Source organism: Carassius carassius, chromosome 8 (genome assembly GCF_963082965.1).
Source record: "Carassius carassius chromosome 8, fCarCar2.1, whole genome shotgun sequence".
Taxonomy (NCBI): domain Eukaryota; kingdom Metazoa; phylum Chordata; class Actinopteri; order Cypriniformes; family Cyprinidae; genus Carassius; species Carassius carassius.
In genome coordinates this window covers 12527598-12545619 of record NC_081762.1, presented here as the reverse complement: position 1 = coordinate 12545619, position 18022 = coordinate 12527598, and the positions used below count along the sequence as shown (strand labels likewise).

At 36.2% G+C, this 18022-nt stretch overlaps 1 protein-coding gene across 5 annotated transcripts in view; it reads right to left on the bottom strand.

Annotated features, from left to right (window-relative positions):
- Nucleotides 1–18022, bottom strand: part of samd12 (sterile alpha motif domain containing 12) — an 89158-nt gene that overhangs the window by 47585 nt on the left and 23551 nt on the right. For all 5 annotated transcript variants that reach the window (XM_059556214.1, XM_059556209.1, XM_059556210.1 and 2 more), the window contains exons 3-4: nt 15831–15960; nt 4175–4315 (exon numbers count right to left, since the gene is read on the bottom strand). In XM_059556214.1, coding sequence (XP_059412197.1) covers nt 4175–4315; nt 15831–15960 — 271 coding nt within the window. The remainder of the gene's footprint in view (nt 1–4174; nt 4316–15830; nt 15961–18022) is intronic.

The following is an 18022-nucleotide window of genomic DNA, read 5'->3' as shown; positions in this document are numbered from 1 at the left end:
GCTCAGGAAGTGTCTCTTCTGGGATTGCCTAGGAAGGAAATTAAAAAATGAAATTAATCTGACCTTCTGGAGAAGAGGAAGGGTTCCTTGAAGCGCCGCAAAATAATGATACCAATCTGCACCTTTTCCCACCAACACCCCAAGAGAGGGGACCACTGAGTGCATTTCTCTCCCTAGAGTGCTCTCTCTGGCTTTGTCTCTTTCTCTCTTTCTCTCTCACACACACACACACACAATAATGTTAATAATAGAGATCTCCTCACCTCTGCCTCCTAGATATACTAGTGCAAATGCTACAATGTGCATTCCAAGACTCTGCAAAATACTCCATTTAAACATTACAGACTACCTCACAACACATGCTAGATTTTTTTTTTTTTTTTTGTGGTGCAAAATTATTATAATTATAATTATTTATAACAGCCATTACTTTTTCCATAAATAAAATACAGCACTTTAAGACTGTTATTGACCAGTCCAGTATTAGTTTCTTATAAATTAAACTACATATTACAAAAATTAAATGTCTAAAAATGTGTGCTGTGCAATAATTAATCGCAATTAATAGCATCCAAAATTAAACGTTTTTATGTACATAATATATGTGTGTGTACTGTGTATATTTATTATATATATGTATATATATATATACACACATTCATGTATTTATGAAAAATATGTTATGTTTTTGTGTTAAATATATTTATATACAGGGCACTAAACCGTTTCAACGATCGAAAACAAAAAACGGAAACGAACTGTATTTTGACAGGAACAGGACCAGAAACAGAAACGAGAGGAATGCAGGAACAGAAACGTTAAAATTTTGATTCTGCTCGGAGTGAACCAATTGGAATATACACAGTACATACACATATATTATATAAACAAAAATGCTTCTCCTTATTTTTGCAATGATTAACATACAACACTTTCATCTTGCAGAATAATGTTAACTCTAAAATAGCACATGCTAAATGTTTTCAAACAATAACATGACAAATTTATCCACCACATGATCAATAAAACACTTCTATCACACTTAGAAATGTTTTTTTTTTCCTTCTTAAAAAACATTAAAACATCACAGTGTATTATCATCAAACTGCTATTATTAAAAAAATATTAATGTTTACCTCAACCTTCAAAGACTCCCAAAGACATACAAAGCACTTTGAAAGGACGGAACGTTTTTGTTACTGATCACTTTTGCTCTTTTCTTTTGGTTTGATAAATGCGCTTTGCTGGACTGCAATTAAACTCCCCGTCTAACTTTCTAGATGGCAGCCAATTTAAAACCTGTATAACAACCTCTGAGATTTGACCCTGTCAAGACACATGTATGCAATAATTCATAATCTGTGCAATAACCTCTATGATTCTGACCTCTTCATGAATTAAAATGAGACTGATGTTTTGGGGAATTCACTGAGATACTTGAATCAAAAAGGCTAGAAGAAAGAAAAAATAGATAATACTCATTAAACTTGGCTCAGTCGCTCTTTGTTTTCTGGGCTGCCTGATTCATTAACATTGAGAACATCTATTTTTATCACAACAGTGTAGATGGTTTTTATCTCCCCTGAAGTCTAATATTTGATGTAGCCATGGATACCGATGTAAAAGCAATGTGTAAACACTAATGAGAAATAATTATGACAGAATGATTAGAACTCAGCAGTTCTCATTACTTCAAGGCCCATAAACAATTGTACAACCGCTTTATGAGCCATCTGTTGTGATTGTTTGGTATCTATGGGTGGGTTTAATTTTGTATTGATGATTTCATTGGGTTCTGGTACTGTCACAGTTGGCAAAATAACAGGTCTGATCTCACTCAGGGGAGAAGAGAACACATTCAACATCAGCAGATACTGTAGATGTCTCAGACAGAAAAACTTACACCATGTTTAGTTATGTCCACATGTATGAGGTCTCTGTTCCCTAATGGGTGCACAGCAACAAAATACATACTTTCCATATCATACACATCCAGCCAAATGCTAAAGGAAATGCCTAAAATACTTCATGCTTACAATCAAAGAAATATGGGTTGCATTGAATCTATTAATTTGGAAGAGCTTGTGTTTGTCTGAGCCATGTGTACCTGTTCCTGACACGAAGAGCTGCGACAAAGATTGAGCCCTGCTTGCAACGTGTTCTAATCCAATTTAATCAACAATTTACTGATTAGGGCTAAACAATATTGAAAAATAAAAAAATATATATATTTGGAAAGAAAGAATCATTCTAGATTTTGTTGGGGAGTGCATCTGCAATATATATATATATATATATATATATATATATATATATATATATATATATATATACACACAGTATATATATACTAATAAAAAAACATGAATTTTCGTGTAAATCTCACAAGCTCGGATTTACCACGAACTAACATGGTGGCGCTCATCACCCATTATAGATCAACTAACACGGTCATTATAAATAGTGTTTAAGCTACCAAATACATTTACTTGCACATATTTGAAAACGTATGTACGTATGAGTTGACAAATGACGACGTTAATAATTGTATTAATTTCAACAAATTTACTGTCAAAACAGACACTGCGTATCTATAGTCTTTGGCTACATCCACTGTATCGCACACATTTTTTACTGACACGCCCCCAACTCAGAAATTGAGCATAAAGAAAATTCAGTTTCCCACTTGTAAAATGAGTTTGTTGTAGAGTTAATATGCATTCAACTCATAAATACTATCTATCCGTCATGACTTGAACGCACCATTAATGTTGCCTAAAAAACTCACAAACTTTGCATTGATTGAACGACAATATAAAATCCACAAACTGCAGCAAACACTGCTCACAATAGCATGAAATAGCATGACATGAAAGCCAATCAGCTATTTCCGCCCGGTGGATGGTTATGTGAAGAAGAAAACACTGGCTGTTACTGTCCGGTTCACTGTAACTGATAAGGCCTTCGTGGTCCAGCCATCCCTCTGGCATTCACGGGAGCCAGAATCTAATTATTTTCTCTGCATGGTCCAATGAGCCTTAAAGGTTAATTATTGTCTGTCTGCATGATACCCGACTGCCAGTGCACAATAAAAGCTGTTAGTCACTTCAGATAGCAGCTAATGTCAGACTGTGTGTATCCAAGTGTCCGACATGAGTTACCAGGTGCATTCGTGAGGAGGATTCTATATTTTTTTTTTTTGGCTTAATTTACTATGAAGACAAGCATGTTTGCTTTGTATTGCCAAAAAAAACCTAGAAACTAAAAAAAAGCTAACATTCAGCCTAGCTTTACTTTGTCAGGCACAGCAGCTCCTCTTTAGTCCCCTAAAAATACTGTCCTTCACTGGGCGATTGCAATTTCTGGCCGATTTAGAGAGCATCTGTGTTGCTGTCCGTTCCCATGCACATCATTGTTTAGTTTAGTTTGTATTTCAGAAAGAAGGCAAAAAACAGCAGTGACAGCTGGGGCCTTCACCAAATAATAACTCTCTTTCTCTCCTTTTCAATCACTAACTCTCTCTTTCAAGGAATAGTTAGCCAGTAAAGATGGAGGTCAACAGATTTGAATCCTGTTGAACTTGAGTGAGGTCTGTGCACATGCAGATATGCAAGGCATGCAGTCAGCTTTTTTTACAGTTCCTATCTATCTATCTATCTATCTATCTATCTATCTATCTATCTATCTATCTATCTATCTATCTATCTATCTATCTATCTATCCGTCCATATACAATATGCATCTATACATCTCTTTAACCATCCAACCATCTATCTGTCTATCTTTCCATCTGTCGGTCCATAGATTGATGGCTTTTTAAACTATAAGTTTCAAGTTTAAAAATGGTCTTGACACACTTTGCATTTCTAGTTAAAAATGACTCTTATATGAGTTTCTTTGAATTGCAATTCTGCAATAACTTTTTCATTAAGAGTGTGAGGGGCCCTCAACAAGATCAAGAAGACAGGACAAAGATTACTACTACATAGGCTTAACTACACGTTCTACATTCAAGTAAAAAAAGGTTCATAAAACAGCTTCATAAAAGGGTAGTTATCCATTAATTAAAATCTATTAAGGCAGGGTTAAAGTGAAGAAAGTCTAATCAGTTTAAATGAAAAAGATCAGAAGTCTATATGCATAGCTGTACATGTGTGTGTGTATGTGTATGTACCTTGGGTGAGCAGCTGCAGAGTGCGGACCTCTTCTCTGACGCGGAGCTGGAGGACCTGCTGTAGGATGTACTGTCTCTGACTCTCCTGCATGATGCCCATACGCTCCAACTTCCTGTCAGTGAGCCTCATCAGAGCTCGACCTGCACACACACAAACACACGAACATGAATCCAAGCTGGGCTGTACAAAGAAAAAAATCATTACAAATTGCACATTTATAACAAATAAAGAATAACTGTACTTGCCAATTATTCGGCGCTATTATAATTCCCTTGTGGAAAAACGGATTGAGTATTGTAATAACCTAAATTACAAGAACCTAACGAGAATATATTGTAATTAGTGAAACGAAATAGACTGGAATTTTTTCCTAAAGCTAGAAATATGATCAAGGTCAGATGAAGTTCACTGTCATTTTTAATCATCGCCTCACAAATATTCTCCTCATATCTGTGCTGATAAAAGTCATAATAGCGCCTGTCAATGCCCCAGTTAACAGCTGCCATTTGTGCACAATAAAGTTAAAAAAGCCATTGTACCATCTCACACAACGCCTTGAGGTAGCGAAGCAGAAAGGCTGCAAATGCATTTACACTGCAATGAAAATTTTTAATTTGGATGTTTTTCGTGAAAGAGATAAAACACTGTATCATTATCTACGGAAAGGATGGTATTCAGATGGAGCACAGTACAATTTTCAGTGATTATGTTGCATTATGAGTGTGGATGCTCTGCTCCTGTCACTTGTTCCCTCGCTCTCTCTTAATGGTCGTGTTTAAATCGCAGCATGTCTCTGGTGAAGAGGAAAAAAAATCCACTGAAAGCTAACCAAACAAACAATTTAGCTGACCCTTACCCACTGGAGAGCATTTCATGTGGTAATGCAAAAACCGGAAATTAAAAGGACAAAGGGGAACACAGAGAAAAATTAAGTACCACTGTTTATCAGTAAACGACAGCCTGTAAAAAGTCAGTAAAATTACAATAATTAAAAGGCAGGAAACATCTGTTAGAAAATAGCAAATAAAATAATACATGTAGTAAGCTTTATGATTAAAATAAGCAATAACTTGGAGAAGAGTAATGTGGAGAAGAAAAAAAGAAATGCACTAGATTGCATATGGTGATTTTTTTTTTTTAATATTCAAACCATTCTAACTGATACTGATCCCAAATCACTCAGCAAAACTGCCTCTCTATATAATAATAATAATAATAATAATGATGTTACATTGGTGACATTTAAATCAGTATAATTAGCAAGAACAATATTCAACACATTGCAAAAAGCCAAATGTTTAAATCTGCAAGGCATAAAACAAATATACATGACCAAACATCTCAACACAGTAACTGACTCCAAATTTACACTGGCCCTGGGCCATCAGGCCCTCCGTACTGTTGAGTCCTGCATTAAATACATTCTCTGAACATTTTATTTTCTGTATTCTCGGTTAAATTGAAGTGATTTGATGTTCATTTATATTTCTTGGGGAAAAAGTCAGATACTTAAGAAGAACAAGATTCTTTTAAAGTAAAAACAGATGTACATGGCCTTTTCTTTAGAATCATTTTATAGGACAGCCTACAATAAAGCAATATGAGAACAAAAAAATCCCTTTTATTGTGTCTGATCAACTCAAACGGTATCACATTTTGATGCCATCTATATTTCTAAATAGAATATTGAGGCGCCATGAGCACAGATGGGGCCTCTTTAGTCACGGAACATTAGAAGCAGAAAATTGGAGTATGTGTGAGGCGTGTAGGTTGAGGTGATCGGGGTAAGGTATTTCAGTATGTTGGTAGAGTGCCAAACTACCCCTTCATTTGGCAGCATTTGGCTGAAACGCCTCAATGAGGAACAGAAACTCGGCGTGCCTTCTCTCTGAATCACTGCCATAAGTGTTTCACTGAGAAGATGAGTCAAAGCCTGGTTAAAGAACAGAAGAGAAGAGAGTGTGAAAACAGAAAAGAAAGAAAATAAGAGCGGAATACATATACAGATGGGAAAAGAGTTACAGTACACATGCGAGTGCATGAGAAAAAAAATGGGAAAGGTGCCATTCTAAACAAATAACTGTCCAACAAAAACATTTGAGATGTTTCTTAGATGTTACTTAGCAGGAAGAACAGGTCACTGGGTAACAGCTGTCTCAGCAAGATAAGGATGCAAAAGAATTTAGTCTGGTAGAAAACAAAAAAGCATAAATTATTGTCTGCTATAGACACAAGATGCGTTGGTCATCTATTGCGCAAATAACATTAAACATAGAGCTTCACTTAAAGATGATTCAAAATATAAATATGTCCAAATATTGAGTTTTTTGAGACTATTCCCAAAAATCATATTGAAAGCTAACTAAACAAAACAATTAGCAAAATGCAAAAACGGACTATTTCTGTCAAATGTAAAAGAAGAACAAAGAAATTTATTACAACTACTGCTCAATCTGTAACTTATTTTTTTAATTTAATGTATTACTATTTATAATGAAATATTAAATAATTATAATAAAAATAATTAGAAATTAAATGTATGTTTCATGCTATAAAAATATGCAGCCTGTGTATCATGTGTCTGTTTGCCCTTGAGTGGTGAAAATGGCCTTTTCATGTTTTAATGACGTTAAAGTCTCTTGCCGATCCTTCCAGTAGGAGCTGAGCAAGGTGTTAGTGCAAACACCATCACTGCGGTTTTCTTTGTTCACGTTCCTGTGTCTACTTATCTTTGTGCAACTAACAGAGAAATGGTTTCAAAAATTTAACACCATTTTGTATTTCAGCATACTGATCAGCTGGAAATCACACTCCACCCTTGGCTTCTTCTGAATACTGTTGTGACTGTTATACAGTGCTACTACAATAACCATTTAACTAAGGCTACAATCTCAAATCAGAGCCTAAATGATGCATACACAAAAAGTAGTAGATTAAATGGTTTGCAAGCAACATTTAAAATCACAAACATATAATTATATTATAGGAGCTGCAATCCACATACAGTATGTTAGACATTAGGGCAGATAAATTCACTCTCTTTCTCCCTCCGGTTGCTGGACTGGCATACTAGTCTTCAGTCCTGATGAATGGATCAGCTTAAAGCTCTCTCTCCCTCCACTGTCACTCTAGGGACCTGTCCCTTTTACATGTGATCCAAAAGCCTGGCTAATTACTTCTCCAACAACCAGAAGGGATGACAGACAGAAGGAGAAAGAGAAGGGGCTGGGGCGGCTCTGGGGCCTATAAAGATGGAAATTAACCTCAATTTCTCTGACAAAACTCTCATGGTGAACAAGCAGGACTGTACTTGAGAAACACTGAGGCTGCTTGGACTGGTGAAGGAAACTCCTCAGGTGATACTGTAGCATACTTCACATAGTTTAACCGCAGCTGCATTCATGAGTCCCAAGAGGACCTCTCATGCTCTCATTCTTTCTATCACACATACACACACGTATAGACACACAACCTGGCAGGCTCGCTAGCCCCTCAAACTATCGCAGAGCCTGAGTGCATAGCTGCCAAGTACGTCCCTACGCAGATCCATACAGAGTACCATCCAACAGGCAAGATTATGCTGCAAAATTACCTACTTTACATGGCAGAGGACCAAATTTTAAATGAAAAATGCCAGTGAGAATTCAAAAATCTTTTTTAAAATCTGTAAATCTGATGCTGAATGGAATGTTCTGCTACATTTACTCAAAAAATGGAAGAATATATTTTTATATATTACATTATTTTCTATATTACATATATAATCAAATGGAGAAATGTCCAAAATTCAGCATTTCAGCATTTTTCAAAGTTTTTTTTTTTAATGTAGTAAAATAGTAGGCCTATTATAAAGAAACCTTTACATTGTTCTCATTAAAACTACAAAAGTCTATAAAGTAAAACATTTGGTTTGGCCCTGGTAAGTATAAACATCATCAGTGAAGTTCATGTTTGTTCAGAAGGATTGATGTAAGGTTCATATTCACCCGTTTCAATCACATGACTTTTCTGTTCAACTGCCATATAGTTATATAAAGAAATACAAGCCTAAAGTACAAGTGTAGAAGAAAAAATACAAAGTCAAGTCCTGCAACGGCTTATCTTCAGTGTTCCTAAAGTTCCTAGGACATCCCTAGGACAACTTAATAAGTCCAAATCACTTGAAGGAGATTGAACTGTTATCATTATTTGGACTGTCCTGTTGCTGAGCCCATATTGATCACTAGATAAAAGGACAATGGCATTTGGAATTTAATCAAAAGAGGGCAGATAGTAAGAGTAACAGGGATGAATAGAACATAAGGAGAGAAAGGGAGAGAAAGACATTGATGCTTAGCGATGTGCATTTGTGCTGGCAACAACCCCACACTTGATTGTGAACGTAACTTTTACTTAATGACTTCAAGGAGGAAAATCAGCATAATTTAAAAGCAGTTTAAGTGTGTAAATGTAAAATACGCTCTCGTATCCCAGCTTAATATGAAAAGACAGCCATAAGAAAGTCATCTGCAGGCACTGAGGCAATATCAAAGCATTGAACTTTTTGTTTTAGAATCCCCAGCCTGACATAGCAACAGTGGCTCAACCAACAGTTTGGGGGTGGGGCTTATGCATGTTAGACCAATAGCAGACGGGGGCAGTTTTTATCTAGAAACCTGTTTGACCACAATTTTTTGGCGATTCCATTTGGTGGCTCTAGTGCTGCAAAAATTTCGGATTTTACTCTGAAAAACTAAAACAGTCAACTGGGACAGTCAAATCAATCAACTATGTGACCACCAGAGTGGCAAACCATTATGAATGAGCAATCATAACATACCATGTCTTTCCACATGACATACGCATTTGGAAAGATCCTATAGAGAATGGGAATGCCGTCACAGTGGCAATACATTCTGGGAATTAAGGTCACGGTACAGCGGAGACTGGATAATATAGTGAATGTAGACATTTGATATTATTAATGTTTATATTATTCTACTTAAGGTCCGTTAGAGTGGTTATGGCTCACTTTACATCATTTGCCATAGCCATTTGCACGGACGTTGTGAAAAACTTTTTTCAGGGTTCGAAAGCTGGAAAAGCAGAGGTATTTTCTGCAGACATCAATAAGGGGTAAGTTATGCCATAGCCCTTATCAATGTCTGCATTAAATTCCTCTGCTTTTGATTAACGCTATGTTGATACAGTAAGTGTTAATCATTCCAACGTGATCTTAAAGGGTTAGTTTCCCCCAAAATCAAAATTATGTCATTAATAACTCACCCTCATGTCGTTCCAAACCCGTGAGACCTCCGTTCATCTTCGGAACACAGTTTAAGATATTTTAGATTTAGTCCGAGAGCTAGGGCTGGACGATTAATCGAAAAGTAATCGAAACCGAAATTTAGAACCTCTAACCGACGTAATTTTCCCATGTCGGTTATTTCCTGTTAATACTTCGCCCTTAAAAGCGTGTGTAGCCACATGATTCTACCAGTCGGTGGCATAAAAGCAAAACACGGAGGTGAACGCCCGTTCAACACATAGTGATGGCGCGCGAGCAGTGAGCCTTGAGTCTTCACTAAACTTTGTTTAGTGAAAAAAAGCGTATCATTTTCAAGTGTTATTAAGCCTTGCCACTTGCAAATGTAACCATTCAAAATACTTTAAAGCATTCAAACACAAGACGCGGAAAAGCTGAACTGAGTAGCTGGTTACTCGCGCGCTGTGCTCGGTGCGCATGCTGAGAGAGAGCCGCGTCTCACAGACAGCAACACCGATCTGAGCTCTTGTTTGTAAAGTTCTCCTCCTGCACATTAACGAACAAAAACAAATCGCACAAACAGAAAAGGATGTGTAAGAGCCCACTTCAGCACCGCGGTGTTCTGGTGTTCAGGGCTCACACAGAGAGAGGCGTTTTAAAACACTTTAACACAGAATTTGTCTGTTTTTGCTCTTGTACCGACAAATACATAAAAAATATGTTAAAATACCTGTCTTGGATTGTATTGTCAGTTATGTCTTAAGTTAAAGTAAACAGTTGAGAAAAAAATCGTATGTGTATTATATTGGATGCATTCATTGTCTCTTAAAGTGACCGCGCCTAATAGGGCTTGGGTGTCGCGCTGCATTCTGGGACGTGGCGGGCATGTTGATGAACAAATAAACAGAACGAACATACAAATTAAACACTTTCAAACAGGGCTCACTGGTACAACCTGAACCGGGGCCCCGCAAACCCCAACTATGGCCCTGTTTACAGTACAAACCTTGTAAGTGAACTATGAGGGCAAAAAAAAAAAAAAACCGAAACAAAATAATCGTTCATTAATTGTAATCGAGGTAAAGTGTTCAATTAATCAAGGTTTTTACTTTAGGCCATAATAGTCCAGCCCTACCGAGAGCTCTCAGTCCCTCCATTGAAACTGTGTGCACGGTATACTGTCCAGGTCCAGAAAAGTAATAAAAACATCTTCAAAGTAGTCCATGTGACATCAGAGGGTCAGTTAGAATTTTTTGAAGCACCAAAAAAAAAATTTTGGTCCAAAAATAGCAAAAACTACGACTTTATTCAGCATTGTCTTCTCTTCCGTGTCTGTTGTGAGATTTCAAAACACTGCAGTTTTGTGATATCCGGTGCGCGAACGAATCATTCGATGTAACCGGATCTTTTTGAACTAGTTCACCAAATCGAACTGAATCGTTTGAAACAGTTCGAGTCTCCAATACGCATTAATCCACAAATGACTTAAACCGTTAACTTTTTTAATGTGGCTGACACTCCCTCCGAGTTAAAACAAACCAATATCCCGGAGTAATTCATTTACTCAAACAGTACACTGACTGAACTGCTGTGAAGAGAGAACTTAAGATGAACACAGAGCCGAGCCAGATAACGAACGAAAGATTGACTCGTTCTCGTTGTTCAGCATTTCTAATTGTAAGAATTTTCACCTTGGTTCATTCAAGTCAAGATATTTTTTTTGCATAGCATCCACAATACACATTTCAAATCTGCTTCTAGAAAGTTCTGTTACCTCTATAATGGCTTAATTCTTTACACTAAGCAGTTTTACTAGGCAATATGACGATATATAACAATGATAAATAATCCACTGTTTGAGAACTAGCTATGTATTCTCCCCTTTAAAAAATAGCCATGGTTTTGCTACTTTAACCAAAGTGTTTTAGCAGTTAGCTTATATCAGTACCACTGTGTAGTGAAGGAGACTAAATAATGAATATTTGCAGCCTTTCAGACAAACCACAGTGTGATTTTTTTTTTTGAAAAAAAAACTTATGAGACTTACATATTAGTCCGTTTTATTATAAGAGTATTTAAGTATTTAAAATTAATAGTAATCGGTCTGGTTTTTCTGTGGTGATTTGCGTGCGTTTACACTGTGTGCTCCTGAGTGTTACCTAAAACATGGCATAATCCAGCACGGAGTAATGTGGATTCCCATTCTCTACAGCAGAATTTGATGCTGTGCCGCGGGCCTCCATTTCACCAGAATGTAAAACTGCAGCATTATCAAGATGCTCATTAAACTCCATCCAGAAAAACATCAGTTGTGAGAGTCATCCGCTATATACAGTGGCATGCAAACCGCTCACCTCTACATCCATCAGAACACGATGGATAAAATGCTTGAAAAAGCAAGTAATCGCAGCCAAAATATTAATTGTTAATGTAGCCATCAATAGAATAACACTGTACACCCCCATCCCCCACCCATCAGAATACTTAGAAACACAAAAATTGCAGTAGTTTCATTCAGGCCACATCATGTTCTTATCCTCCAACATCACCACAATTCAATCTGATCTTTCCTCTCCGTCCTTCTCCCCAGAATACTGAAAAATTGATCTGATGGCTCTGAATTGCATCCCTGCAGAACACTGCAATTTCAGACGCTCATACCTCATCATCCTGCTCGCGGAAATCACCGCCGTGCTACCGAAGGCTGAAACTGTGCTGTTCTGCAAAGACATCGTGCTGAATCCCAAATATACACGACTGCTCCTTTGAAGTCAGAAGTCTAGAGTTGAATTACATTGGGATTAAGCAGATTATTTGGATATAATTGGACAATTCCTTCCCTAACTTTAATGAACCTTTTATCGTAACAGCAAAAAATATAATATGAATGGTTAAGATCCATTGGTATCAAATTAGCGACACAAAGTCCAGGTTTAATGCCAATTCCAACAAATGAAAGAGACCATGTATTTTTGATTCAGTCCCAGATAATCAGAGTACTGGGTATTTCAGTCCAACGAGATCATTCAGAAAACCTTCAGCCTATGCTACTTTTCACCAGCTATCTCAACCTCATCACATCTCTGATAGTCATTGAACAGCACACTGAAAAAAATGGAAAGTACCATGTAAAATCCAGCAAAGAATGCATATAACTTGTAAAACTGTAGTCACTACTGTGCAGACGTCATTACATGCAGTTTACAGACAGGATTGTGTTTATAGAGGGTGTGACATTAGGTCGATGTCTAGTTTGGGTCCTTTGATTCAGCCCAGAGTGGAAGCTGGGAATGTTTTCGAGAAAACATCATTGCAGCTATTTATGTGTTAGCCCTGAATATGTGTTTAACTCTAAAGCAATCGTGTTGAATCTTTTAAGATCTATTAATGTCTTAAGAGGCATTTCAGAAAACATCCGATTTTCTATGTCCATTTTACAACATATAATTTTCATGTTAAATATGAAACTCAAATAAATATAAATTCACTGTGAACAGAAAGATCAAACTGGGACTGCATGACAAATGCAGTCTATATGGTCCATAAAAAAGCTCATATACTTTGCCAAGACCACCAGTGTGCTGCCTGATGGGAGTCTCTTTTACATGAGTTGTTTATAACTCTTATTAAAGTCAAATAAATAAACCCAATGTCTCACCACACCCAGTATTCTCTGGACTGATCTGACCAGCAAAGAGCCAGAACGCCTGCACAGACATTGACTGTCCAGTGCATTTGGAAGCACGAGAAGAGCCAGTTTACTAGAAACATCCCAACTGGATTCATTTATCCTCCTGCAGCAGAAGATATGTCAAACTTTACTTTCTTTCCTGTAAAACCACAGAGAATGATCCAATGATCATGAAACAGGATGATTTAGGACTACAGTATGATTTGATGATGCTGCCAATAACCACACCAGACCGAACAGTGGCATTTTTCATAATTGCTGTGAAACATGCTTAAAAAATGAACACTTAAACACATAAAACACATCTGACAATCATTCTTATGCTAGACCTTGCGTACATAAATAAATAAATAAAAAACACTGGCAAAACGCTCACAACAGTTCTTGAATGATTATTTCATTTTAATGTCTAATTAGTCACTATCTGTCTAATAACAGCTGGTTATTTAACAGCATTAATTGTGGTATTATATAGTGTTGTATTTTCATAACCCTACTGTGCTGTGGCCCATGGGATTGACGTCTATTTGAAATCCAGCCCAGATTTTCATTGTATCTGACAGAGCAGCTCTGGTTCAGTCATTCTCTCTTATCTTCTTGGCTGTATATTACACAAAATGAGTGCACCTTCTCCCCTGATTACACCTACGCTATCAAAAATATGTGCTTAACTCATTTACCAAAGCACTCGCTGCCTCTGTCTTTGTAATTACTGCAGATTAGGGACTAATATCTAATTATGGCTTAATATGCTTTAATGCATTTTTAATGACAGCTCGGTGTTCCAGTCAAACTCTCAGAGCGATTTGGGAGATGTGTCGAAGTGGTGAGGGAGAATCTCAACAGTCGTATTTTGGCGATGCAAAGGTTTATCTTACTACGCTCTGGTTCAAACGGAAACAAACCGACACTTAATAGTAAGTCATTAGGTAACTTAATAGTTAGTAATTTCATGCTCTCTCAAAGCTGTATTTGAGGCTGCTTGGTTTGATGTAAAGCTGAATAAAAGCGTTGGCGAAATCTTCAAAAATCCTGTGAATTTCAGAATGAATGGACTCTAAAATGTGATCTGATGAAGACATAATGATTAATCAATACCAGTTTCAGAGGCTTCACTTTATAACTCCACATCCCTTGAAGCTCTGATGGATGCATTATTTTTTTACCTTTTGAAACAATAAAAGAATTAAATATGAATTAAAAAATACCTAAATGGCATGCAGGTTCTCAGACATATGGCCAAATGATAAGATAAAATAAGATTGTTGTTAAGAAGAAATAAATGTTTATCACATAATATAGTCCAATATTAGAGATGTATAGAATTCAACTGATGTGCAAATGATCAAATGATCTGCATCTCATTCATTCAGATTTGTTTAAAATGTTTAAGATGCAGAAACACACAGTGGTATGGAAAAAAACACAAAAGAAAGCATCTGTTTAATATGCTTTTGCACAAGCAAGTTAGTTTTTAACATTGTATTTTTGTGATTTGGCACTGATCCATCTCTGTTTACTCTAATGAAATGTGTTATGCTATGCATGGTATGACCAGAGATGGATGCAAATTGTATTGTGTCTCTAATTGGTAAGGCCTGATGTTTATGAACTTATTCCAGTTAATTAATACTGGATCATCAAATCGAGCAGTTTGCATATTTTCTGCATGAATTTAGTCTAATAGGATCACGCATCACCCTAATGCAAATCACATTCACAATTCTTCCAGTCAAACTAGAACAATCCAGAATGGACATAACACTGCTTTAGTTAGCATTACTCATGACAGTTGAGATCAGTTGGCCAAATCATGATAAATCACCACAAAAGCTTTTCATCAAGAGACCTTGGAAACTGAACATTTACAGGACGACTGCTCTTGATTAAAGGACCTCAGTTCATCAGCACTGTGCGATTACGCTACTGCAAAGAAAGCCATGATTATAAACAAAGCAGAGCAAATCACTCCATGATCTATTTGACCGCAAAGTTTGATTTTGGTATACTTCATCTCCCACTTTAATAAGAAGGACATCTTGGGAATAAAATACCATTGACCCTGATTTCCAACTACAAATTTTAACATTTGTATTTTATCAAATCAAAGTTGGCAATTTTAGAGTTATATATATAAAAATGTAATAAACTGTACATTATAATTAGATAAAGCTTTTTAAATAAGTACAAAAAATTCAATAAAATGCAATAATACAAATTCACTAATATAATATAATATAATATAATATAATATAATATAATATAATATAATATAATATAATATAATATAATATAATACACCTACAAAAGTTATAGTAGTACAGTATACACCTACAAAATGTTAACATATTTGATTTTGATGCTATGCCTGCACCATGAAAGCAATTCATCTCTATAATGCTTCTTGAAGTAGGAACACATTAAAGCACAATACAACATGAAAAACCGTGGTACATTCATCCATCACTACAAGTTAGCTTACAACATTAAAATGACACAAGCATACATAAATTCCCCCGACATGCCTCCTCAACTACACAGGAACCCCTGCTGAGCTAATAAACATCAGAATGCAATCATCTAGGCTGAGCCGGCAGCAATTAATGGCAGTGCCATTATGAATGTCTTAATGTTAGTGGAATGCGTGCGTAAGCGTTGGACTGTGGGTATTTGACCTTGGACAAGATCACTGTAAGACTGACAGGGGGCCTGTGTTTACCTGTGATGTCGTGCTGCTTGAAGGAGTCACTGTAGACTTGGTGTTGATTGGGACAGTGTTTCTTCAGCCATTTACACACGTCCTGCTGGCTCCACAGGGCCACGGGTTTGGACAGCTTCACAGTTCCCGGCTGGGCAAGGGAAAAAGAGAACAATGTAATTGTCTTCCGAAACCTTACATAAGTTGTTATTCACAGAAAATATTCATTTTTTCATCATGGTTTGTGCTATATGCAATACCTAAATTATGAATGAATCTGATCTTTTCAATAAATTGATTGAAGCAATTCACAAAACAAGTCAGAGAGATTCATTTATTGTCAGTGTTGGGGGTAACGAGTTACAAAGTAATGGATTACAGTAACGATATTACTTTTTTGGGTAACGAAGTAAATACTACTATATGCTGCATAGTTTGTGTTTGTTGTTCGTAATCAGATTGAAAATATATTTCTCAGAAGAAGAAAAAAGAAATAATTTAAATTTAAAAGAAAATCTAAATGAATGTTTTAAGCCTTCATTTGATAACCAGAAAAATGTAAATACACAAGAGAATTTCAGAGGGGAAAAAAACATTTCATAAGGCTATTTTAAGAAAATTTAATAAATTAAGGTTTGTTTTTATGCATTTAAATAATTACACATGCTAAAACAAATAAAGCATATGGTGAAGAAAAAATAAAACATTTCATAGAGCCCTAAACATGTAATTTTTGTTAAACTTTTAATAAATTGCTGTGAAAATGTATAAGTGTTCTAAATTAAATTAATTAGACATGCTTTTTGATGAATACAATTAAATGTAACCATTAAAAAGGAGTTGAGAAAAAATAAAACGGATTTTATAGGGCCCTAAAAAAGTAAAGTAATAAGTAGTGAAGTCACTTTTCAAATGCAGTAACTAGTAAAGTAATTTCATTACAATTTACAGAAGTAATTAGTAGCTAGTAACTAATTACATTTATTTAAGTAACTACCCCAACACTGTTTATTGTACAAATGATCTGGTTCTTAAGTTCAACTTACTGATCATCGGTGAATAAACTTCACTGGATACTCACATAAACTAGTCACATAACTTCATTAAATGTGGAAAAATATGGACCACTTTTATTTGTGACCTTTTTAAAGCTTAAATGCTTCAGTTCCCATTCACTGTAATTGCATTAAAAATAGCAACTGACACATTCTTAAATGTATTCCACAGAAGTCATACGAGTTAGGAAGAATGCGAGGGGTGAATAAATAATAACAAAATGTCATTTTTGGGTGAACTATCCATTTAATGACTGACTCCTGTTTGAATGCCAATAATTGCCATTTGAGTATGGTGTGAGCTGAATTCAGAGCGTCTGGAAAAAGGGCCATTGTGACAGCGCTGTTGAGAGCTGAAGTGTACGCTACCTTTAGGAAGCAGGCTAATTCAGCAGCGACAGAGCTCAGGCAAACAAACAGACGCTGATTCAGTAGAAACAACCTCCAGTGGGGCGAGAATCACAGCCCAACTAAATACAGCACCGAGCTAATTAACCCAAGATATCTGCCACTGAGCTGTAAGGGCAGGCCCGCGGAGCCGTGATCACTGACAGAGTATTACAAAAGGATTGATGAGGTTTAATATAAAGACACATTACACTGCATCGAAAGAGCAGTGCGAGTGGAGATACCATCGTGAGCTCCGATCACGGAAGACTTTAAGAAGTTGTGAGGACAGAGTCACCAGTTCTGAAGTTCCTGGAGGTATGAGACAAGTGGGAATGGCTTTGTAGGTGGATTCCCAGCCAATTAAATGAAGACGAGTGACAGATGAGATATTGAGGGGAGGAATATCGCAGTGAGCTTTTAAATTATAACACACACACACACACACGCACGCACGCAAACACAATCTCACAGTCATTCTGTCCTTGGTATAATTAGACATTCAAGAATTTTCATGTTACTATAGCAACAAAGCATGATGACTTGAAGATATGAATGCATAACAGCACTAAAATAATCATCTACAACAACAGGAGTTAGAATTAATATTGGAAGCATTGTAGGCTTATGATTTGAAGGGTTGGTCGATATAAACAAAATGTGTTTTTAAAGATGAAAGAGAAAAATATATGGCTTCAATGAAAATGACAATATACATTTGTATTAATGCATTTTATTGTTTGATGTATGGCGATTTGATTAACTTGTCTA